The sequence below is a fragment of the Myotis yumanensis genome, unplaced genomic scaffold (genome assembly GCF_028538775.1).
Source record: "Myotis yumanensis isolate MYYU_CA2020_CCGP unplaced genomic scaffold, mMyoYum1.0.hap1 SCAF_1, whole genome shotgun sequence".
Classification (NCBI taxonomy): Eukaryota; Metazoa; Chordata; class Mammalia; order Chiroptera; family Vespertilionidae; genus Myotis; species Myotis yumanensis.
In genome coordinates, this window is record NW_027223752.1 from 58255030 (window position 1) to 58280609 (window position 25580).

Consider the following 25580-nt stretch of genomic DNA (forward strand, 5'->3'; position numbering starts at 1 on the left):
AAAATAAGTCTTAGAAATATTTACAATGCCATTTTAGCTACTTGAGACCCTAATTCTTATGAAATACAAATTATGTGGGCAGAAAGCTGCTAAAACTATGCTAAACCAGTTTCTAGTACTACGATTTCTATTCAAAGAGGAGACATGAGTTTTTAAACATATTTAGGATAGTTTTAAGTTCTTCATCTTAAACAGAAATAAAAATTTGCTTGACTGACCACATCAATTAGCATTCAGAAAATTGTTAGCCTGATCAAAATATATTTATTTATTTTTAGGAATGGCCCAGTGTTTTTCTGTTACATTTTCTTTCCATTGTAGTATGTTTTGATATAAATGGTAATAAGGATAAGTGAAGTTAGGCCCTTTGCTATGGAGACTAGTTGCTTTGCTCTTGGATGATATAAAAGAGAAAACCTGCTCTTGGGAGAGAGACCTGGGTTCAATTCTGGCTTAAGCACTTACTAACTGGGGCTTGAGCAAGTTACTTAACTTCCCTGAACCTCATTTTCCTTACTTATAAAAGGCTAGAAACAGATAAATGATAGAATAAATGCAAAAATTAAATGAGGTAAACATGAAGCCCCCGCCACCCCCAGCATAGTTCCTGACACAGAGTAGCCCTTATAATCACGTTAGTGCCTTCCTCTTCTTTCCCAGATTCTATACAAAAAAGTTCAATATTCAAAATGTGTCTTTAAGCCTGAGTTTTAAAACTTGGATTTCTATGTTGTCTCTAATAAGATTAAAATAATCCCCTGATACAATTAGAAGAGCATCATGTCTGTACTTGCTACAATTTTTATACCTGGAATACTTTGCAGCATCTTCAGTTCAAGGCCTAGAAAATGGAGGCAGATCAGATGAGAGAAAGGCAGAAACTCCAGAATCCTCATGTGAAGAAAACAGGAGGCATCTTCTCCTCCCAAAACTTTCCTTCCTTTACCCCTAAGACTTTCTAGTTTTCTGCATAAAGGACACAATTTAGTCATATCAATGAGAAAACTGAATGCAGGCCAAGTTCTTTATATATAAGGAGTTCAGAAACCCATAATTCCTTGCTATTTTTTTTCTTTTTGTTATTTTTTAAATCTCAAAAAAATAGATAATATTCAATTGATTTTAAGTCCTCTATCATAAACACATATTAATAGCTTACAGTATGATACAGAATGTAGCTAACTATAGCTATGTATGATTCAGAACATTAACCCCTTCACTTTTCAAACAGTGGGAAAATAGGGTTAACATTTTTGGCTTTTCTTTTCTGCATATAGGTGTCCAAGTGTGTTATATCCCAACAATACAATACGGCCACATAATCTTAAATAATAAAATATGAAAAGATTCTTTTCTGATTTTTTCCCCTACAGTCTGCCAGTCTTATTAAAATACCCCAAATATCATCAAAATATATACAATCAACTTGAAAATTTAAAAATAAAGACAAAACAAAAAAGGGGGGGAAGCATTTTGTTTAAGACTAGTATCACTTAGGATTTCTTGCTCTCACACAATACCCATAATGGAATCGTAAAAATAAAATCAATGTGAATTTATTAGCATTTCAAAATACTAATCTGCCCTATCATCTTAAAATAAATTGATAAAATGGGATCAAAGAGTGAGCTTAAATTTAACTTGTTTACTATGAGAATTATATAAACATTCCATGACTAAAAAGAGGAAGTATATTTCAGGTCCAGAAATATTAACTTAAAGTGCTAGTTTTTACTATAAAACATTGGTAGGTAGACATTTCCTAATATATACTAAGATTGAAGTATTTACATAGTCTTTGGATAATGTAATTGCATACCACATGATTTTCTCATTGAAGAGTTGTAAGAGAATAATAATAAAAAACTAGATAGAGGTGGTAAAAATAAAATGCATATACGAAAATACATATAAAACCAGGGCCTATGATACAGAAGACTAAGACAATAAATATATCATCTCTTTATGCATTTTTCAGGAACATAAAAGTCACCTCTGACCTGTATCAGGCGCAGGCTATCAATTTCTGGCTACACTTCTCTACCATACTAGCTCTGTCATCTACACTAAGCCTGGAAATACTTAATAAGATCAAAGCTGTTGCTCCCCCCCCCCCCCCCCAATGTAGAACAAAGAGAAATGTTGTAATAGAGTGATCTGTGCTCTCAAAAGAATAAAATCTAAACTCAATTTGAGTTATAGTCTCTCTTCAAGGGTCCCGTATAAATAATTTTACTGATATCTCTCTCTCTCTCTCTCTCTCTCTCTCTCTCTCTCTCTCCCACCACCACCACCACCACCACCACCACCCCACCACCACCTTCAAACAGACTATTTTACTTAAAATTGAACATAAAAGAAAAATATTTTCACATTTGAAAGACAGTTGCCAAGGAAATATATATACAGATCAAGTAATTTCACTTATATTACCCCATCGAAACCTACCTCTCACATTCTCTAAAGCTCTACCTATACCGGCAGTGTGAACACATACTTTTTAATGAGTTTAAGTAAGGATAGTTTGGTTTGATTATCCTCTATTAAGAAATATTACCCAAAAGTTAACAACCAAATGCTAACAGAGTTCAAAGAGGCCTTACTGAAGCAATCAGAGAATGAAGAAGTGCTTTCATTAGTTCTCATATGCCCTGGTTAGAAATAGAGAGGGTGGGGCAAAAGTGGGTTTACAGTTGTTGAGTATGTGAAACAGAGTTTATTCTTGCATTATTATTTGTCAATTATTGTATTATTTTCTGCACAAACAACTGTTAATACTTTTACCCCCATCCTGTACGCTACTTTAAAACATTCAAGTGGTAGAAAGGGTAGGGACAAATGTAGTTGAATTTTTATACCTATTTTGGGAAATGTGATCAAATTTCCTAATTTCACACATTAACATAAAATATGTCTCTACTCCTAACCAACCCACCACACCCCCCACCAAAACACTAAAGTTATATAAGTATTTAATAAGACACCTGAGGGAAAACTTTCTAGGGGAATGATTAAGGAGAAAAATACTGAATTCCTGACACAAACCCAAGATTGTTATTCATTAGTATAACATTTTTATAATGTTTAACAATTATCTTACAAAGGTAACTCCCTCCTATTGTGTCTTCCAAAGAAGTTCACTGTCTTTTTAGAAATATACAAAATCCTTGATTTAAAGATATTTTTGCAGAAACATACTAAATAATCAATAAGTAATGAAAGAATAGAAAAGTCTTACTTAGCAACACAGAAAGGTATTATTTTAAAACATCTAACCATGTGCTGTAAATCGACCGAAATACATTCTTTGGGAAATATATAAATGCATTCTTTGAAAAATAGTGATTTATTTTATGAATCTGCACAGGGTTAAAATTCTAGTTTGATTGGAAACAGATGGTATCCCAGTAAAGTCGGGCTCTGGACCTGAAACTCCAAACAGGAAATACGGCCCTCACTAGCTGACTGCTTCCCTAATCATTCCCAGAGCTTCATACTTGTTATTTTTATGAATACCCAATATGACTTTCATCTTTGCCTTCTATCTAGAAAGCATTAAAGAAAAGAATCTTCTCTGTCTATATATGTGTGTGTACTTTATATATACATTCTATGTTTACAACATAGTAAAACATTAAAACAAAAGTACTTTCAAGCTCATTGCTAGTAAAGAAATCAGGCATTAAAAATAATAATTCAAAAATTTAAGTTTATTTTCTATACTATTTAAAAATAAAATCCAACAACTACTGAGTAACTGTGTCAAAGACACAACTTTACCGACACTACTTACAAAAAAAATACACAATCTAAATGTATTGTAGAAAATTATAAAACAAAACCTCACAGATTTTAGTAAAAAGCAATTAATCTAAACTGTTTTCCATTAAACAAGCCAGTCAAAAGCTATATGAACAAAGAAAAAAGACTTACCGTTTTCCCATTGTAATAATACATCAAAGAATTGCTGCCCATTCCAGGAACAGGATAAGCACAATACATGTTGATTTTGAAAATGTTACTGTTTGCAGCTAATGCACAGAGATTCTCTCCAAGACATACATCCACACAGCTAGAGTTAAGTCTTCAGCACTATGCATCCACACATGGATCTACTCAAAAGGAACTTATGCAAAACAGGACTGAACCAACTCACAGAGCAGAGAGGGAGGGTTTATGCCGTAAGTGTAATCTCTTTCAATTTCTATTAAGTCCTTGCATTGTGGAGAATAGCGATAAGATAAACTTTAGGGTATAAAAAAATACATGTCACTTACAAATGCTAAAAAATAAAAAAAGCAGTTTCCTAGAAATAAATATCTCAAGGAATTATTAATTTTGCCATATATATGAGATTATCTATTTCAAAGAAAGGCAAATGGAGAGATCTGCTCATCTGTTTTTAGTTTTAATTAAATAAGAGCACTTGTGGCTGGGAAACCTAGCTTGCCACACCTTTAGCAACATTACCATCTGGCATGGTCTAAAGTTGCTTCCAACTTTGATAAACACATGATCAAGCAATCAGAAACTGGAAACACTGATTCATATGTAGTTAGAGGGACCTAGGCAGTTAAGCCTTGTACAAAATCACTTCCTGGAGAAAGCAGACCTGTCATGTAAGTACCTCTTAACTAGGTAGAACAAACAATGATTTTTAAAAAAAGTTTATAAAAGTATTATTGAGAAAGAAGGGAAAGGAACACATTTCATGGAAATGTTCAGTCCAAAAAATAGGTTTTCAGTTATAAAGCTCCTTAAATTCCTCATTCATTATACCAGTTAAAAGTTTATAATGGGCTGCACTCTTCTAGAACATCTAATATGTATTAAGCAATTCAGTAATAAAAAAAACAAACAAGGTTTTGTATTCCCTTATAAAAAAGTGTGAAAAGCCAGTGTGTATAACAGACAGAATGTACACTCTGGCTGATAACCTAAAAAAGGTTTCTTTGAACTCTTTCCTCCTTCTAAGTTAATTATTGTTTATATATATATATTTTAATGTTAATGCTTAAATTTCTCAAAAAGAACAAATAATCAGTGTTCAAATCTCATAGATTTCAAAAATTCATTATATTTAGAAGTCAAAAGATTTTAGACATTGTCTGCAAATCCGTATTTCTCACACACAAACATATTTTGTTATTTAAAAACTGGTGTGGACAATTTTTTAGAATATCAACTTTTCTCTGATATGCTCCTATCAAAACCTTTTTGTACTATCGCTTCTCTCTGTGCCTTGTAGATTCTAACAGTACTGTGTTAATCAGAGGAGAGCTCATACGCTGCCAATTGGGGTACATTACTTTTGATAGCTTTGATGAAGCAGAACTCCAACTTAGAAATATTCTATAAGGGACCCCCCATTCTTATAAAACATAGTGATCAAATTATAGTAATAAAACTAAGTCAGACAATGAGGCCAGCTAACTTCAATGTTTTAAAAGCTGATGGTATTGGAATAACAATAAAACCTCCCCACACTCTCCAGATACAGAAAAGACTAAGCAGCAGCTGCAAAAGAACATCACTGTACAGCAGACTATTAAAATGCCAGTCTGCGGAGGGGTCTGTAACTTCCTCCCTCCTGAGAGACCACAAAGACCCATTTCAATCCTTAGAGAACTGTGTAAAAAGCTTTGATTTACAATTAACAATGCCATGCCTTAAAACCATTCAAATAAATTTTAGTCTTTCATAGACACAGTCTTTTTCTAACAGAACAGCTACTCTTTAAAAAAGGAAAATTAACCATCTAAAATGAAATTTCCTTTTTTCTTAATGATTAATTTAAAAACACACACCTTACTTTTGAATAGAAATTGAAGCAGGATCGGGGAAAGATAGCCACAAAGCACTGACAATACTTCAACATTTTTTTCCCTACAATCATTATTTCAAACTGAGAAAACTTTATATGGGCTAAAAAAAAAAAAAAATCCACCTACAGTTGTCAGGCTCATTTCTCTGGGGCTTGCCAGGAAAGAGAGAGTACTATGGTGTCTGATAAAACAAAAGCATAATGTAAGTCCAACTACACAATCTTGGCTATTAAAAGCACAACAAAAATTTTAGTACTTTACCATTAGTTCTTTTAGGCAGCTAGCTAATATTCTGAAAGGAATAAACAAATATTCAAGTAAAAAAAAAATTCAGATTAAAGTCAGACAGCATAATCTTTTACTGTTCTAAAGCAGTTTATTAAACAACTAGGTAAGATTTGCAGTTAAACCTGAAACCTGAATGTGAAATATAATAGTTTCTAAACAGAGTTGAGTAATTAAAAGCTTTTGTTTCTACTCTTCATTCCTCTTCTCAAAAACACAGATACAAAATTCATATATGTGTATTTAAGACTCCTCCCCCCAAATACATAGTACATTCACTAGGTATACACAGCTTACTATTTAATATTGTGTCTAGAAACAGGGGTGGTGGTGGTAAGGTAGATCTACCTAAATATGACATTAAACTCATTCGTCAAAAATAATAAATCACACACAAAATAAACAACTAGTGGTAATCTAAATAAAATGCTCCCATATTTTACTTGTACATTATGGTAAGGCCTTTTAAGTTTGTTGCTCCAAAATATCATCTTTTTGAAATTACCTTACTTAAAAGAAACTAAAATTGGTTGGTGTCATTTTCTTTATCACAGTTACAAATTACTTTCTATGATAAAATCGTATTCTCTTCCTCAAAAATATTTTTTGAAATAATTTAATTTATTGAACAGCTGCAGCACAATTTTTTTTTCTTATGGAGAATCATATTACAGGAAAAAATGTATATAGACAGATCAAGTGCTGCTCTAGTCAATGCAGTTGTTTAATCTTTGCCTTTTTTTTTAAGGAACATGTCAAGGGTTAATCCTGTGACTTCGTCTGACAAAATGAGTCAGCTGGAGCCAGGGCCACTTTTTAAACCTGATTTCAGACAGACATGCAGTCTGCACAGGAGCTCTGAAGTGTCATGAACTTTTTATCCTGAATTGTTTCCATCCACAATTCTACATAACCATTTGTGTTATTCTAAGATTATGTGATCTGACTCAATAGTCACACCACCTAGTCCAAAATCTAAAAAAATCACCAAGTTTCATAGCCAAATGGGATACTATACACAAGGGCAAAATGATTCATGAAAATGTCAGAGAACTCTGAGAAAAAAAATATGACTTGGAGCCACACATCTTTTATTAACAATAAAAGTGCTAGATGAACTTTTACATCACATATTATTGATTCCTTGTTTGAGAATTACTGGATTTCACTGATTTTCAAATATGCTTACCCTCTTCAGTGGTTCAGGATGTGCTGTTTATTGCCATTCTAACAGCCATCAAGTATAGGCGTAAACTAGATAAGAGAAAGCTATGAAGTGCTTTGCCTAAGCAATTTACGGCTTTACTGAAGATTTAAGAAAAGATGTTTTCAAAAGTCTACTGGGTAGGGACTTTCTGGCTACTTCAGTTTATATTCCAGGTCCCTATGCAAAAATTTTCTTTTTCCTTATTTTTCTGTTGATTGGGACATTGACAGATCTTCCTTGGAGAGCTATGCAGTCTTTCTTGGGAATAGCCATGTGGTGTTTTAAGCTATTTTACTAGCTCTTCTTTATATGTGATACTGGATCACTATAATTCTCATACCTGTTTTTGAATTTAAAGCAAGAATGTTTCAAGAGTGACCTAAAATATAAAAAGCTTTTCAAAAAAATTTAATTTAACTGAATTACAAACCTTGAATGTTACTAATCTTATTGTACATTTTTTAATTTAAATTTTTATTATTGTTGTTTTAAACCCTCACCTTAGGATATGTTTCTATTGATTTTAGAGAGAGAAAGGGAGAGAAAGAGAAGCATTGATGTGAGAGAGAAACATTGATTGTTTGCCTACCATAGGTGCCCCAACTGGGGATCAAACCACAACCTAGGAATTGAATCCACGACCCCCTGGTGTAGGGGACAATGCTCCAATCAACTGAGCCACCCTGCCAGGACTGAACTCTGTATTTTCCTAAAGTGTGAAATTAAGTAAATAACTAATAAATTATTGGCTGCAAAGGATGTTGGGGATAAAGATAGGTTTAAAAGAATAGTAAGTGAAAGAATCTACAAGTGGGGTGATACAAAGCAAAAGACCCTTCTCAAAGCCTCCTCTTACTTAGCTTGTAGAGAGATGACTTATGAGAGCATGCTGTCTCCTAAGTGTGCAGTATTTATTTAGTTGGCTAACTAAATCAGACACCAAAATTCTAGGTTTTATATCTAAACATTATATTGTAGATTTTTCTAGTAGATACTACTTTGTAAAAAAATTTCCTTTCTAAGTGTTCATAAAGTTGGTCTTCTGGTTTTTTTTTTTAATATATTTTATTGATTTTTCACAGAGAGGAAAGGAGAGGGATAGAGAGTTAGAAACATTGATGAGAGAGAAACATCGATCAGCTGCCTCCTGCACACCTCCCACTGGGGACGTGCCTGCAACCAAGGCACATGCCCTTGGCCGGAATCGAACCTGGGACCTTTCAGTCAGCAAGCCAACGCTCCATCCACTGAGCCAAACCGGTCAGGGCTCTTCTGGTCTTTTTTTCAATATCCTCATAATTTAGAAAAATTGCTTTCCACAAAAAAATTAAGAATATAAAATTCTAGTAAAACAATGCATCCCTCTTAAACCAATCCAATAACATTCAATGCATATTATTTAAAAATAATGCTATTGAACCTGAAATTATATAGTGCACCTTTCTAATTCAACAGTATCATTCATCTTGCTGATACCAATCAATCAGTAAAAAGACTTCCAAATATTGTCTTTCCACTGTATGAAAATATTAAAAATAAAAAACCTGATTTTGTAATCTTTATTCAGGTGATATGATGAAAAATTTGTTCCAATTGTGCCTTATATGTGATTACCTAAATCTTAGCCAAACCAATAATCAGAGTTATACTGAATGATACTACAGATTGGTCTGAGTACTGGTATACAACTTATTTCAATATTTCAACACACACACATAAACATATACTTCTCAGAGAAGAGTAAAAAGATATGCTAAAGTTCACAAATCATATCACCTGTCTCAAAGAACATCAGATTTATTATTATCTGTTTACAGAAATCTCTAGTCTAACTTGAGTTTAGAAATGCTTAATGATTAACAAATTAGAAAACATACCTGTATAGCCAATGGAAACAATCAGCTACATAAACTGCATTTATAGGGCAAAACAATACCTGTTTAACTCCCCTTTTGACAACCATGACTGTAATGAGGATGTGTAAAACAACCGTATCTCCTGGAGGAGAAAGCAAATAAATCTCATTCTGAGGTAAATAAATAGTATCCCTCTGACATCAACACTAACAGAGCTGGCAGGTCATATAAAACTTCTAAAAGGCAATCATTAGACACTCCTTTCAAATAAGAGAGAACTGTAATTCCTGAAAATATGTAAAACCCAAAGCAAATTGCATGTTTTTTTAAAAATCACAAACTGTAACAAAGCAGTTTTCTTTGAAATATTAAATGGGGGCGGGGGTTCCCCCTCCCTAACAATTCCTGCATCTCTTGGCTGTCCATTTCTTTTCCCACAGGAATAGCAGTTTGTCGTTTCTCATTTACCACTTGAAATAACATGGTAAGAGAACCAGTATGTTGCAACTTGATAATTTTCCTGCAGATGGCTCTATAATCACAGGACTGCCTAACGGTACATGCACAAGTTGAAAAAAAAAAAGAATGAAGAGGACACCCAGGTTTTTAAATTCCTTACTAAGCTAGCACTTCTGAAGAGCTTCCAAGACTGGATACAGCTCTGCACTATTGACTTATTAGGCAACCTAACAACAACAAAAAAACTAAGCAAACAAAGCTATTTAAAAAATTATCTGTACAAGGTAAACAATTTGCTATTGGGTTGAGTTAGCTCTCCCTTAGGAAAGTGCCAGCCATCTTTTTTTTTTTTTTCTTTTTCCGACCCATGCAATTTTTTTCATCTGACCTGGAAAGAGCCAGGTCCTTTATGAGAAATGAAATAGCACCAAGATATTCTATTCTATTTTAAAATTATTTTTAAAGAGATAAGAACATCTGCATCTCAGCCTAGAGCCATTTTAAGAATCTGCAATCTGAAGAGCTACATAACATGTTATTTCTGGCCCCAAATCTATGATTTGTTTTAGTAAAAATTCTTGTTAGTGGCAGTAATTTTTTTAATACTTCATACCTTTAATTAAGTAATGAGTCTACCAAATCATCTTCCCCATATTTGAAATAATCAAATAACAAAGCACAGTTAATTTTAGCTATATGTTTTGAAAGAAATTACGCAGATCCTGAATTTATGAAAAGAACTATCTTAAAGTATGGTGGGGTTTTTTTGTTTTTTTAAAATACATTTTTATTGATTTCAGAGAGGAAGGGGGAGGGAGAAAGAGATAGAAACATCAATGATGAGAGGGAATCATTGATCGACTGTCTCCTGCACACCCCCTACTGGGGATCGAGCCCACAACCCAGGCATGTGCCCGTGACCGGAATCGAACCCGGGACCCTTCAGTCTGCAGGCCGACACTCTATCCACTGAGCCAAACCAGCTAGGGGTAAAGTATGGTTTCTTACTGTTATTTCTGGTGACCACTCTCAACAAAAGCCAAATAATATTTCATTTTGAAAACACATTGAAGACAGGTATATTAGGCAGGGGGAGATAGGAGATGGTGTCAGTTAAATGTAGAACAAGGCAAAACAAAAATAAAGTTTGACTAACGTTTGATGTGCTGCACCAATGAAGGCAATATACCACTCTAACAATAAGTGTCCCGTACCAGACAGATTGGGAAACAGATGGGAAACTTTGAAAAAGGAATTTGTTAAGCTACTTGTTCTATATCTACACCATGTTTACACACAGTAGGGCAGAAGTATTGTCTTCCTACCACTCATTAGTACTCTGTAATGTGAGAGAGGCTGCTCAGGTTTCAAATGCTGTGATGTCATACTGATGTCATGATGAGAAAGAGCACTGGACTTGGAGTCAGGAGATATAGGAATCTGGATTTTACCTGCACCTCTTAGGAGGCATGAGAGTTTAGGCTAGGTCTTGAATTTTCCTGAGTCTAACTTTCCATTTCTGCAAAATATAGGCATTAAAATAAACTAGGCCAAAAATTTCCTAGCCATTTCACCACCAATAAAACCTTTTATTATCTACTCCACCCCAAAACACCGAATTCTTATTTTGAAAGGTTTTGGTCTTCCAAACTCCTTTTTACTGAGTTATAATGAATATTTTTTCCCTGATTAAAAAACCAAAAACAAAGCCATGTAACTTCCATTCAGAACTTCAAATTAAAGGAAAATGAAGCACTGCCATGCTAAGTTGAAACAATTCTAATACAAGAAACTTGTTGTTTTAACTAGCATGGGTAATTTTATTTCAATAAACTACACAATATGATAGGTATTCTGAAATATTTTACATCTCAGATTGCTATTTTTGAAGACCCAGGCTGTGACTCACTAGCATAGATAATAGCTAGTGTCCACAGCAACCTTAAATTATCTTCTATATATATATAAAAGGCTAATATGCAAAGTGTCCTATCCGGAGTTCTACTGAGAGACCGGGAGTTTGATCGCTCGCTATGACATGTGCTGATCACCAGGGGGCGGCACAGAACATGGTGGGCAACCAGCAGTGGCAGTGGGGCGCTGAAAGAGCAAGGGAAGGAGGAGGTGGAGAGGCAGGGAGGCGGGGGAACCACGTGGTGGCAGCACATGGGTGGCAAAGGAAGGAGGTGGTGGGGAGGCGGGGAACCTGATTGGCCCTGATCTCTGGCTAGGCATAGGAACCCTACCCGTGCATGAATTTCGTGTACTGGGCCTCTAGTCTATATATATATATAAGGATAATATGCAAAATGTCCCCATGGGAGTTCAACTGGGAGTTTGATCGCTAGCTATGATGTGTGCTGACCACCAGGGGGCAGTGCGGAATGAAGGAAGACCCAGGCTGGCAGCTGGAAGGCCCGATTGGCCCTGATCGCTGGCCAGGCCTAGGGATCCTACCCATGCACAAATTTCATGCACCAGGCCTCTAGTATTTTTATAATCATCTCTGCAAGTGGCATAATTAAAAGCCTAAAGCCTTACATGAAAGGTAGATACAAAAGAGAATCCAAATGCTTTGTATTCTAATAACATTTATACTAGCAAATGAAGTATTTTCATAAGGAGTTAGTAATATACTTCAATTACCTAGTAATACTTTCGTTTAAAACTAAAATTTTTTTAAAAAGTTACCTAGTGTCTAGAACAAAATAGTGAGAAAAAAAAAGAGGAAAAGGTTGCTATCTTATCAAGAGGTAAGTAACAACTCTTATTGAACTTTGCTCTTGTTTAATTCATTTGACAACTTTTGTTTCTCACTAATGTGCAATTTGATCTACAAGTCAAATATATTATGTTTAACACAGTATCATATGGAAAATAAAATATTTTTGGCCATGTCCTTCAAATAAACATGTAAGCCTCTACAGAGATGCCTGTGTTATATTTTTAGCAAGCAACGAAGAGTTAAGGAGGCAATAGGGAGCCCATCTTAATTAAGTAGGCTGTGGCTCCTGCACTGTACAGAAGTTGGGCCTGTGATGTGCTTCTTTGTGCCTTTAGGCTGGATAATTTAGATCAGTAAAAGAGATTGTTAAGCAAACTATAAACAAAGGTGGCTGTAATGAATTTGTAGGTTAGAAAGTTTACAGGGTACAATAGGTATGGAATCTTGAGGACACCTGTTGTCCCGACACTGGTTATTTCAGACTTAAATGATCGATGCATAAAAAAAGGTTCAGACTGCCGAAACCGGTTTGGCTCAGTGGATAGAGCGTCGGCCTGCGGACTGAGGGGTCCCGGGTTCGATTCCGGTCAAGGGCATGTACCTTTGTTGCGGGCACATCCCCAGTAGGGGATGTGCAGGAGGCGGCTGATCGATGTTCCTCTCTCATCGATGTTTCTAACTCTCTATCTCTCTCCCTTCCTCTCTGTAAAAAATCAATAAAATATATTAAAAAAAAAAAAAAAAAAAGGTTCAGACTGTGTTACTACTGTTGAAACTGGAATAAAGATTATATAATTGTAAGAACACAATTATCAAATGATAAAACTTCACATGGAAAATCAAATGCAGGTTTTCCTGGTTCTAATATATCTAACTGAGGGTAAGACTATACTGTGTAAATGGGAAGAATTTCAGTGATCTAAGCCACTGAAAATACTTTCACTTTTCTGATGAAAAAATTGGAGCTTTCCCCCTTCCCTAATATGCTTTTATAAAGTTTAAGCATGCTAAAGGTTTTATAATATAGAATCTATATTAGTTCTATAGAATCTATATTGGTTCAAATATACTGTAGTTCTCCCTGAAGGATGTTGAGTTTAGATAACACAGGATGCTCTTTATACTTTCTGAGTCAACTGAGCCAGGAAGAAAGAGCTATGACTGTATTGCTAATCATGTGAGTTTGTTCATTTATTTAACAAATGTTCACTGGGTATCTATTATGCAACTAGGTGCTGCAACTAAAGCAATAAGCAACATAAAATCCCTGCCTTAAAATTTCTCCTGGGTGAAACAAATAATAATATAACAAATAATTATATAGTATATCAGATGGTAATGTGTTATAGAGAAAAATGCAGGAGGAAGGAGAAGGGCAGTGATGGGGGGAGCATGGTTGCCATTTTATGTAGGATGGTCAGACAAGAGTCCCAGTAATAAAATGATATGTCATCAAAGAGAAAAGTATGTGATAAAACTAGCTATGTGGCTACTAAGGGATGTGTGCTCTGGCAGAGAGTAAATGCAAAGGCCCTGAGGAAGGAGAGTGCTTGCTATCTGTAAGGAACAGTAAAGAGGGCAGAACGGCCAGAAGGGTGAATTAGTGACAGATATAGTCTGAGAGGTAGCAGTAGATAGATAAGAAGGGTTTTGAAAGCCATGTTACGAATTTTGGGATTACAGTGATAACAGACACTACTGGAGGATTTTGAGCCAAAGAATGATACCATCTGACTTAGATTTTAAAAGGATCTTCCTGTGTTAAAAAAAGACTGGAGGGAAACTGGGAGAGCAGTTGGGTAGATGTTGCCATAATTCAGGAAAGAGATAACAGTGGCTTGGACAACAGGCAGTGACAAATGATCAAAATCTTGAAGATAATTTTAGTATGAGAAATTCAGTATGGGAAGATAACTACGGTTTCCCTTTTCTGTCAATGAAAGCGTAACTTTTTTTCCTTTAGGAAAAAGTTTCCTATATTCTGGTTTTCCATACTCCCCTGTCATGTGAGAATTACATGTTATTTTTATGTTAGCAACTAGGTCAACCTAGTGCACTACAAAGTAGTGGCTGAATTACCTATAATTTACAATTCCCTTCAAAGTTACTCCCATTATTATGTATGACTAGAAGTTAACTGCTACTTGAGGTGGGGGGGGGGGGGGGAATAGAACAAATAATTCAGCTTCTTATACAAAGAAAGCAAGTTAATTTACTTTTGATGATTTGAACAGTCAGAAAAGGAGGAAGCTTGAAAGTACAATGTGCAGCAGGAAGTCTTTAACAGATGATCTTCCCTATTACAGATAACATAAAATAACTAGAGGCCCAGTGCACGAAATTCATGCACTGGAGGGAGGGGTGTCCCTCAGCCCAGTCTGCACCCTCTCCAATCTGGGACCCCGAGGGGGACATCCCTCTCACAATCCAGGACTGCTGGCTCCCAACTGCTTGCCTGCCTGCCTGATTGCCCCTAAGTGCTTCTGCCTGCCAGCATGATCACCCTCTAACCACTCCCCTGCCAGCCTGATTGACACCTAAATGCTCCCCTGCAGGCCTGGTCCCCCCCAACTGCCCTCCCCTGCCGGCCTGGTCGCCCACAACTGGCTGCCCCTGCTGACCATCTTGTGGCTGTGGGTGCTGCCATCTTTGAGGGCATGGCAGTCAATTAGCATATTCCCTCCTTATTGGCTGTGGGTCCCACCATCTTTGAGGGTGGGGCAGTCAATTAGCATAGTCCCTCCTTATTGGCCATGGGTGCCACCATCTTTGCGACAGCGTGGGGGGTCAATTAGCATATTCACTCTTTATTAGATAGGATAGCTTCATAGTACCAATTTTATTCTTTTAATTTAATTCAAAAAGCATTTCCTGGATACTCCACTATGTGCTCACAGGGCAACAATTATGCAACAGAAAAATACTTAAAAGTTACTTCTTTCCAAAGGTCAAAGCTATCTTTTGACTATAAGCATCTTGAAGACAGGGTACAAGGCCCATGCTTTATTCATACTTAAATATTAAAGCCTAAAAGAGATGCCCTAGCTGTTTTGGCTCAACGGATAGAGTGTCGGCCTGTGGACTGAAGAGTCCCGGGTTCGATTCCGGTCAAGGGCATGTACCTGGGTTGTGGGCACATCCCCAGTAGGGGGCGTGCAAGAGGCAGCTGAATCGATGATTCTCTCTCATCGATGTTTCTAACTCTCTATCCCTCTCCCTTCCTCTCTGTAAAAAATCAATAAAATATATTTTTTAAAAAAAGCCTAAAAGAGTTATTTATTCACAATAAACATGTAACATATATTTACTGACTTTTACGGAATGGATTCACATTTCTCTCATTGGAAATCTAATAAATGAAGCCCACTTTAGTAGTAAAATAGTTTCTAATTCTCATATTACTATTTTCTGAAATTAATAAATATCTTTGGTGATGTTGGAAGATACTGATAACTTGATTTCAAATAATATCAAGTTTTATAGTTCAAAAGATTATCAAGCCCATGTCAGAAAACTTGAGTTTTATTACTTAATTATTAAGTGTTAATTTAAAAAAATACTAGCCATCATAAAGCTAAAAAGGAAACTAAATAGCAACCATAAGTATTACTTAAATTTATAGAGAAAAAGTGAATTTTCTAGTCAGGAGGTGAAGATTCTCTTAAGTTTTGTTTAGAGAGGAACATGCCACATGTTTCAACAGAATCAGTTTCACAATCATACTTGGGTTGGAAATGATTCTCAAGCTCCTAGGAACTATCTTTTAGTTTTGGGTTCTATGAAAAAGTTGGGCCAGGTTAAAAGACGGTGACCAATCACCCTCTTTCATCCTGGCCCAGCTATATATATAAAATTATAGTGGGGCTATTTATACTTAAGTCAAATTATTTAAATACTTAATCCCAATTATTTCAAATATATATTTACTAATATGTCTATTCATGGGCTTACTTTTAATGTTATAAACTATCCTGCATATTATTACCTAATGTGACATTTTAATTCTAGAAAAATTATAATGCCACGGCACCCACTTTACACATTGAGGCTCTTCCACTGTTCCAGTCAAGTGCATTTCAGAATAAGGCAAATACAGTGGGGCCTTGACTTACGAGTTTAATTCATTCCGTGACGGAGCTCGTAACTCAAATTACTCATATGTCAAATCTTAAAGTGAACGAGTGAGACACGTGATGCTGGGCTGATGTGGCGTTCACTGTGACGTTCGCTGTGCCAACTAGCGGTGGGGTATCTGAAGCTGGCTCGTAACCCGAATTTTAGCTCGCAACTCAAAGCAAAAAATCGGCCGAGAAAAAACTCGTTAGTTGGGACACTCTTAAGTCAAGGACCCACTGTAATGGTTTTGGCAAGTTTCTGTCTAAAGCTCTGGCCGAGTGCTCAGGGCCTTAAGAAAATGATGAAGGGACTAATGAATATTGAGTAATGTATTCATTCCTCCCCCCCCAAAAAAACCCCACTAGGGAACACACCTAAAAATATTTAATTTTGTTTTTCTTTGGGTCTGTTTTTCATAGGAACTACATTTATGAAGAAGGTAAGAATATATCTACTTTAGGCATATACTTGTGTTCGTTAAGTTTAATGTAGGGGTTGGCAAATTATGGCTATGGGCAAAATTTTTGTGTTTTATTTTTTAACAAATAAAGTTTCATTGGAATACAGCCAGGCCAGTTATTTATGTATCATCTGTGGCTATTTGAACATTCTTATGCACAGTTGAGTAGTTGTGACAGAGATTGGCTGGGCCACAAGGCCAAACATATTTATTTACTACAAAACCCTTTACAAAAAGTTTGCTTACTCTTGGTCTAACACAGTGGTCAGCAAACTCATTAGTCAATAGAGCCAAATATCAACAGTACAACGATTGAAATTTCTTTTGAGAGCCAAATTTTTTAAACTTAAACTATATAGGCAGGTACATTGTTATTAACTTAATTAGGGTACTCCTAAGCTGGCCTTTGCTAAAAACGTCAATCTGATTGAGGTACGTTCGCTGAGGTCGACCCCTTCCAACTCTCCCATCCACACTCATCTTGTATACTTGTGTACCTCCCCCGCACTGTGTATCCCGCGGCCTGCCTGCGCTGCGTCTCCCATCACCCGACCGACCGACACCCCCCACTTCTTCTAACGCCACTTCTTCAAAATAGACTCACCCAAGCTGAAAACCGACTTCTGCGCATGGGCCACGAAGTTTCAATCGCACTGTACGTGAGCGCCCACACATGGTATTTTGTAAAAGAGCCACACTCAAGGGGCCAAAGAGCTGCATGTGGCTCGCAAGCCACTGTTTGCCATCCACTGGTCTAACACATTGAGGAAGAGTAGAAATATAGGCTATACAAAGAGATAAGCAGGTTCTAGCAAATTTTTCAGCAACATTATTTCTAGAATCAAATTAATTTTGAAAATAAAATTATAGATATATTGGGTTATGTACTAACATAATTGCAGATACAGTAAAACCTTGATATAATAGCCTAATTCAGGCGAGGGGGGTGTCTGTTATATAGTAGAGGGTTTCTGAATGCATATGTTAAAAAGTTGACAAATTAGTTCACTTGTTTTTACTTATGTAGACACGTTTGTGTAATTAAAATTAAGTAAGAAAAGTTTAATTTCACAGAAAAGTTTACTATATGCACTACTGTAATTTTAAGTTTATAATGAGTAGGTCTAGTAAATGTGCATTCACGGGTCATCTTGAGTAATCAAATGCACATGGCTGGGCATGGCTTAGTGCAGGTCAGAACATGGTAATATCAGCCAGCATGCCTTAAAACTACTGCAGAGCCCTAACCGGTTTGGCTCAGTGGATGGAGCGTTGGCCTGTGGACTGAAGGGTCCCAGGTTCGATTCCGGTCAAGGGCATGTACCTTGGTTGCCGGCACATCCCCAGTTTGGGGTGTGCAGGAGGCAGCTGATTGATGTTTCTAGCTCTCTATCCCTCTCCCTTCCTCTCTGTAAAAAAATCAATAAAATATATATATATATAAAAACTACTGCAGAAAGTCACATCATGAGACAACAGAACCAATTACCAAGCGCCAGGCGGTGTGATCATGTGCTAATAGTTTGCCCAATATTAAGAGTGGCGACTCTTGATGTAAATATCCTATCTAATAGAGAGAGAATATGCAAATTGGCCATCACACCATAACAAAGACAGCTGCGCCTACAGCGGAAGCAGGGTTCTGTAACACAAGATAGCTGTACCCTCAGCAGAGGGGGGGATCCCATAACACAAACTGCTGCACCCACAGCAGAGGCTGAGTTCCTGTAACAAGCCTTAACGGGGAATCAGCAGGGACCTGAGGCTTCGTGGCGCTGGGCCGGGGCAGGGGACCTGAGGCTGTGCCCCTGCCTGGTGGGGCTTAACAGGAAACCTCAGGCTGCGCTCCCCGCCCCGGTGCCAGGCCAGGGGACCTCAGGCCGTGCCCCCCACCCCGGTGCCAGGCTGGGGGACCTCAGGCTGTGCCCCCCGTCAAGCCCTGCTTGACCTTAGGCCACATCCCCCACCTGTTGGAGCTTGATGGGGGACCTCAGGCTGCGCCCCCACCTGGCAGGGCTTGAAGGGGGACCTCAGGCCATGTCCCCCACACGGCGGGGCTTGATGGGGGTGGAGCCGGCCGGGTCTGGATCTCGCCCAATGGGGGTGGGGCCGGCCGGGTCTGGGTCTCACGCGATTTCGAGGTGCACGAAGGTGGGCGGGGACTTGACTCTAGATCCCACGACGTGCCCCAGACTGACAGGAGGCAGATTTTCATATACATTTTACTAATTTTCTTTCATCTCTGACACTTCTATTATAGAGAAAGGGCAAATATCAATATTAAAATATTTCCTCTAATTAATTCTCTTTTAATGTGCATGAATTTCATGCACCGGTGGGGTCCCTCAGTCTGGCCTGCGGGATCAGGCCCAAACTGGCTCTCCTACATCCCCCAAGGGGTCCCGGATTGAGAGAGGGTGCCGGCCAGGCTGAGAGACCCCACTGGTGCACGACTGGAGCCGGTGAGTGATGTGGGAGGTGACCAGCTGGGGAGGGACCGTGGGAGGGCTCCAGGGCATGTTTGGCCTGTCTCGCTCAATCCCGATCGGCCGTACCCGAGCAGCAAGCTAACCTACCAGTTGGAGCGTCTGAGCGGCCTTAGCATATCATTAGCATTTTACACTTTGATTGAACTGACCACTGGACAATTAGCACATTAGCCTTTTATTATATAGTATACTAGAGGCCCGGTGCACGAATTTTTGCACAAGTGGGGTCCCTAGGCCTGGTTGGCGATCAGGGTCAATCGGGCAAGGACGGAGAGAGGCTAGCCAGCCAGGGGGGAGGAACAAGCAGGGCTGATCGGGGCCAGCTGGCTGGGGGGAGGGACTGTGGGAAGTTGGCCGGTCATGGGAAGCTGGCTCTGGGAGCACCCTGGCCACCAGGGGGAAGCTCCTGCAGTGAGCGTCTGCCCCTTGGTGGTCAGTGTGTGTCATAGCTACTGGCTGGTCATCTGGTCGTAATGATCACTTAGGCTTTTATATATACACTAGAGGCCCGGTGCACGAAATTCGTGCACTGGGGGGAGGGGGCCCCTCAGCCTGGCCTGCACCCTCTCCAATCTGGGACTCCTTAGGGGATGTCAGACTGCCTGTTTAGGCCCGATCCTTTACCAGCAGCCGGACATCCCTCTCGCAACTCAGGACCGCTGGCTCTTAACCACTTACCTGCCTGCATGCCTGCCTGATTGCCCCTAACCACTCTGTTTGCCAGCCTGATCACCCCCAACTGCTGGCCTGATCACCCCCAACTGCCTCCCCTGCCAGCCTGTTTGCCCCCAACTACCCCCTGCCACCAGCCTGATTGCTCCCAACTGCCCCCCCCTCACCAGCCTGATTGGGGTTGGGGGGCCGATTGGGGGTGGGGCTGGCCATGGGGAGGGGCTGTGGTTGGTGGGCTGGGCAACCACCCCCCCAAATGGGTTGGGGGGGTGGCGATCAGGGCCAGTGGCCTGGGGGAAGAGCCATGGGTGGTTGGCCAGCCAGCCCTGCCCCTGATTGCGGTGGGGGTGGGGGGGCAATCTGGGGTGGGGCTGGGCAAGGGGAGAGGCTGCAGGAGATTGGCTGGCCAGCCCTGCCCCCTATTGGAGTGGGGGGATCAAGGGTGGGGCCAACCTGGGGAGGGGCTGCAGGACATTGGCCGCCCAGCCCTGCCCCCTCTTGGGGTGGGGGGGTGCAATCAGGGGCAGATAGCCATGGGGAGGGGCTGTGGGCCTATTGTGGTGGGGCAGGTTGGTCAAGGATGTGGCTGGCGGGGGGGGGGGGGGGGAGGAGGGAGAGGGGGTATTTGGCCAGCCGGCCTGCTCTTTTTTTTTTTTTTTGGCAACTCCACAATTTTAATTTGTGGTGCCTATGCTATGTCTGAAAAAGACCTTCTTCCCCTGCCCAGGAGAGCGATGGGGAGGGGGCAGCAAAAAATAGAAGACATCCCTCCCTATTGCACACAGACCCTATATACAGGCTCACCTGGCCCAGGCCGGCGGGATGCTTGGCACATTCTAGGATCCCTGCTCAGGGCCTGGAGGGGTGACTGGTGGCAGCACACGTGAGAGGGGACCTCTGGGTGACCACTCTGGTCCTGGCTACTGGTCTTGGCACTTCCTGGTCCCCAGTTCCTTTCTGGTCCTGCCTGCAGCCTTGGTCCCCCTACCTGGCCTCCGATGGCCCCCTTGGCTCCTGGGGGCTCTGTCCTCCCCTCCTAACCTGGAGATCTCAAGGAAGGTTATGGCTTCTCAGAGACTCCTCGACAGCCCTATCACTCATGTTCACACAGGGAAGGGGAGCATGTGGCAAAAGCAGCTGTATAAATGCGGGTGCAGGAGCAAGTCCTCCGGGGTCACTTGGACAGTTTGCTGATGACGCAGATCAGGGCCACATTCTCATCCTTGAGGCGCTGGTTGTCAGCTCGGAGATTGGACAGGCCCTTCAGCTCCTCTTCCAGCTCAGCGGCCTTGCACTCCAGGGCCCTGCACTCAAATCTCGCCAGCTCCAGGATGGCGGCCTCTCTGCAAAGTGCTCTTGCCTCTGCATGGTGCGCTCCAGCTCCACCTTGAGCTGCTCCAGCCGCAGCATGGTCTGGGTCAGGGCCTCACGAAATCTCTCATTCTCAATGTGCAGCTTTTCGTAGAGTTTCCTGAAGCTCCCTCAGGCTCTTCCAATTTTGGCTGGGGTTTGGGGTTTAGGTCCTGCTGCCTCTGGAGGGGAAGAGCTGGATTCTGGGCTGATGTCCACTGGCTTCACCTTCTCCCCCTTCACAGGCCCTCTCCTCTCATTGCCAACTCTGCGGTGCTCCCTGGAGGCCTGTGGTCCCTGTCCCTGCCCCTCAGGCACCTCTACTCTCTGGGCAGGGCCATCAGAATTCTTAACCCCAGGGACTCGGGGCTGCCAGGAAGGGTCCAGGCTCTGAGCACCCTGCTCTCCACGTGGATGGGAGAGTCTGATCAGGGGAAGGCCTGCAGGGGGGAGGGGCTGCAAGGTTGGCTGCTGGCCCCCTGATCAGGCGGTGTGCTGGCTACAGTGGGCGTCATAGAGACTGGCCCAATCAGGGCCATGTTCTGCCTGCTCACCACTCCCCAGGCCCAACACGGCCTGCACTGCCCAGCTATCAGGCCTTTGGGATCACCAGCTCAGGGCGCCTGCTTTCCCACAGGCCTGAGGGGCTCAGGCCTGTGGGAAAGCAGGCGCTGGTGATTTCACATGCACGCGTGTTCGCCAACCATCGGCTGATGGAAAGCACTCCCCGCTTGGGGCTGCTCAAACCTGGGCGGGCAGGTCGGGGACACTGCCGCCACTGCTATTGCCACTGCCACTGCTGCTGCTGCTGCTGCTGCTGCTGCTGCTGCTGGGGCTTGAGGCACTGACTGAGGCTGCCGAGCATGCCCGAGACCTGCCCGCCCGTGTTGGGTAGCACATGGGATGCGCCAGCGGGCAGATCACTGCTGCCGCCCGGCCCGTAGCACAGCGGATACCCAGGTGGGTACCTGATAGGAGCGGGTGCCGAACACCGAGGTCCCACCCGCCAGCCCCGGGTTCCCTGCGGGAGGCCCGGATGAGGGCAGGGACCTCTGCCGCCAGCCCTGGATGGAGGGGAGCTGGCGGTTGGCACTGTCGGCCCCGCCTGCAGTATGCAAATTAGCCGCCATCTTGGCTGGTGGTTAATTTGCATATCTCACTAATTAGCCAATGGGAAGGGTAGCGGTTGTACGCCAATTACCATGTTTCTCTTTTATTAGTGTAGATAGATTACACTCCTCAAAATTAGATATTATACAAGTATAACAAATGACTTTTCAAAGTAAAATCAAATAAAGGGAGTATCAGTGATGGCAAATTTTATGTCAGCACATTACTCAGGATGTAAATGCCTTCCCTAACTTTGAATGAAATCCAGAACCCCAAACATCCCCAGTAATAAAATATAAAATTTCTTAATTTATTCCTTCTTCCCTTTTACTTGAAAAAATAAACCTAAATTTCATTTGGAAAAACAAAAACAAAAAACTTCACGTTTCTATTGATGTTGAAAACCCTGAGGATGGGCTTAAACTCTAAAAAGCATTTACAGAATTCAACCACATACACTTTAAAAACCATACAAGTTACACACACGCCCATGTACATTACACACACACACACACACACACACACACACACCTTTTCCTTACTGGTTCACTCTTTAAAAAAATTTTTTTATTGCATTTATTGGGGTGACATTGGTTAATAAAATTATGTAGGTTTCACATGTACAACTTTATAATACATCATCTGTATATTGTACTATGTGTTCACCACCCAAAGTCAAGTCTCTTTCCATTACTACTTATCCCCCCTTTAGCCTCTTCTACCTCCCGACAGTAATATTTCTTTATTAAATTTTTAAAGATATTTTATTGATTTTTTTAGAGAGAGAGGAAAGGAGAGGGAAAGAAACATTGATGTGAGAGGGAAACATCCATATATTTGGTTTGTGAAGTCTCAACAAGTTGAAAAACTAGCAGCTGAAGAGTTCAATCAACCTTAAAAGCCAGCTCTGAAATTCAGCCATGTTCTTTCTTCTTTAAAAAGAGGTCAGAAAATAACAATTATCACTCTACAACCACTTCACATCAGTACAAACAATTGGATACATAGGACTCACTGGTCACTTTTCCTTCTGCTTTTTTACTTGAACTAGATCAAAGACATCACTGGCTTATCACAAAAATGAACATCTTATAACTATGAATTAAAAGCTTATTATCTGCAATGATACAATTCTGGCACTGTTCTGAATAGTAGTTACTGTCAGCATAAACAGTGGCAGTTTCTTCTTACCTATGTATAAAGAAAATCTTTCACTCACTGACCAAATTGAATATATATTTGGAATGAATTTTAGAACCATTCCCTTTATATATTAAAATTTTTCTGCTAGTCTGATCTATAAGGTCAGAGAAAGAATTGACCATTTTGGAAATTTTATATCATGGCAGCCTTCAAATAGAGACAGCTTATCTAACAGCCAGACATAAGAAACTCTAAAGTACCTACAGTTGTTGTGTATCCTCTATGTTTGTCTGCCATAGGAGCTAAGCAAAAACCTATTCCAACTTATGTTTAAGAACTAAAGGGTTCATTCATGAAGTTCTACTGAAGCTGGAGCTGAGAATAAATACTGTTTATTGTGCAATCACTAAGATTATTCTAGTGTTAAAGGCCTAATAACACACTTAGTAGTCTTAAAGGCCTTGTGACACACTGTTATCTTAACTTCCTAGTAACTTCCATAGGCTTATATTATACCCTTTGAGAATACTCTATTTGATGCTCAACTTGCTATTTTCATGGATAAAATGGAAGTAACAGTTTCTCTATAGTTCTAACTCTTGACCTTTTCCTTACTGGTTCAGATAGCCAGTACTCTTTAAAAAATTTTTTTATTGCATTTATTGGGGTGACATTGGTTAATAAAATTATGTAGATTTCACATGTACAATTCTATAATACATCATCTGTATACTGTATTGTGTGTTCACCACCCAAAGTCAAGTTTCTTTCCATTACTATTTATCCCTTTAGCCTCTTCTACCTCCTGACAGTAATATTTCTTTATTAAATTTTTAAAAAGATTTTTTTAATTGATTTTTTAGAGAGGGAAAGAAACATTGATGTGAGAGGGAAACATCCATAGGCTGCCTCCTGCACGCCCCCTACTGGGGATCGAGCCCACAACCCCAGCATATGCGCTGACAAGCAATCAAACTGAAAGGATTTTAGAGACAGGACAGGCAGTTAGGGAATAAGGGAGGTCCATAGGAGAGGAATGCAAAGGACACACCCGAATGCTTATCTTACTTTTACAGAGGATAGAGAAATTTCACAAGATAAGAGAAAGGGGAAGGCATACATTCAGAGGATAGGGGAATGTTGCAAGATAAAGGGGAGAAAAAGAAGGGGACACCAGTGGGCTCTGACCTTTGAAACTGATACTCTGCAGAAGAATGACCAGTTAGGAAATCACGGGGGTCATAAATTAAGGAAGGGTCCAATTAGAAAGGGTCATGAAGAGACAAAGAGCTGCAGCCTTTATAAACCAGGAGACAAAGAGACTCAGAGGTTTTAGATCCCCCCCCCCCCCCCCCCCATTTTAGAGAGAGAGAGAGAGCAGGCTTTTCCCGCTTGGGGACCCCTCTCCAGGGGAGTTTGTATATGCTTCCAATAAATTTCCACATTTTTATTTAAAATCTTTTAGTCTACAAATTTATTCTTCAAACTTCGCAGGACAAGAACTCACAAGGGGACTCTGCGCCCCCAACTCCAGTATCAAAACTGGCAATCTTGCCCTGACTGGTTTGGCTCAGTGGATAGAGCGTCAGCCTACAAAGTGAAGGGTCCCAGGTTCGATTCCAGTCAAGGGCATGTACCTTGGTTGCGGGCATATCACCAGTGGGAGGTGTGCAGGATGCAGCTGATCTATGTTTCTCTCTCATCAATGTTCCTAACTCTCTACCCCTTTCCCTTCCTCTCTGTAAAAAAATCAATAAAAATATAAACAAACAAACAAAAAACTGGCAATCTTTTGGTGCACAGGATATCGCCCAACCAACTGAGCCACTCTGGTAGTTTTTCCACATTATTTATTTCTACCAGCTCCAGAAAGTATTTGTCAT

The 25580-nt window shown here is 40.2% G+C and overlaps 1 protein-coding gene across 6 annotated transcripts in view; it reads right to left on the minus strand.

Annotated features, from left to right (window-relative positions):
• The window catches only part of TCF12 (transcription factor 12), a 365067-nt gene that overhangs the window by 54923 nt on the left and 284564 nt on the right, over window positions 1-25580 (minus strand). Inside the window, exon 1 of one of the 6 annotated variants that reach the window (XM_070422022.1) lies at window positions 3934-4121. The exons of 4 other annotated variants lie outside the window; for them this stretch is intronic. In XM_070422022.1, the coding sequence (XP_070278123.1) occupies window positions 3934-4002 (69 nt within the window). In that variant the 5' untranslated portion in view covers window positions 4003-4121. Of the gene's footprint in view, window positions 1-3933; window positions 4122-25580 lie in introns of those variants that run through there. One more of the 6 variants, XM_070422034.1, reaches the window with a different exon arrangement.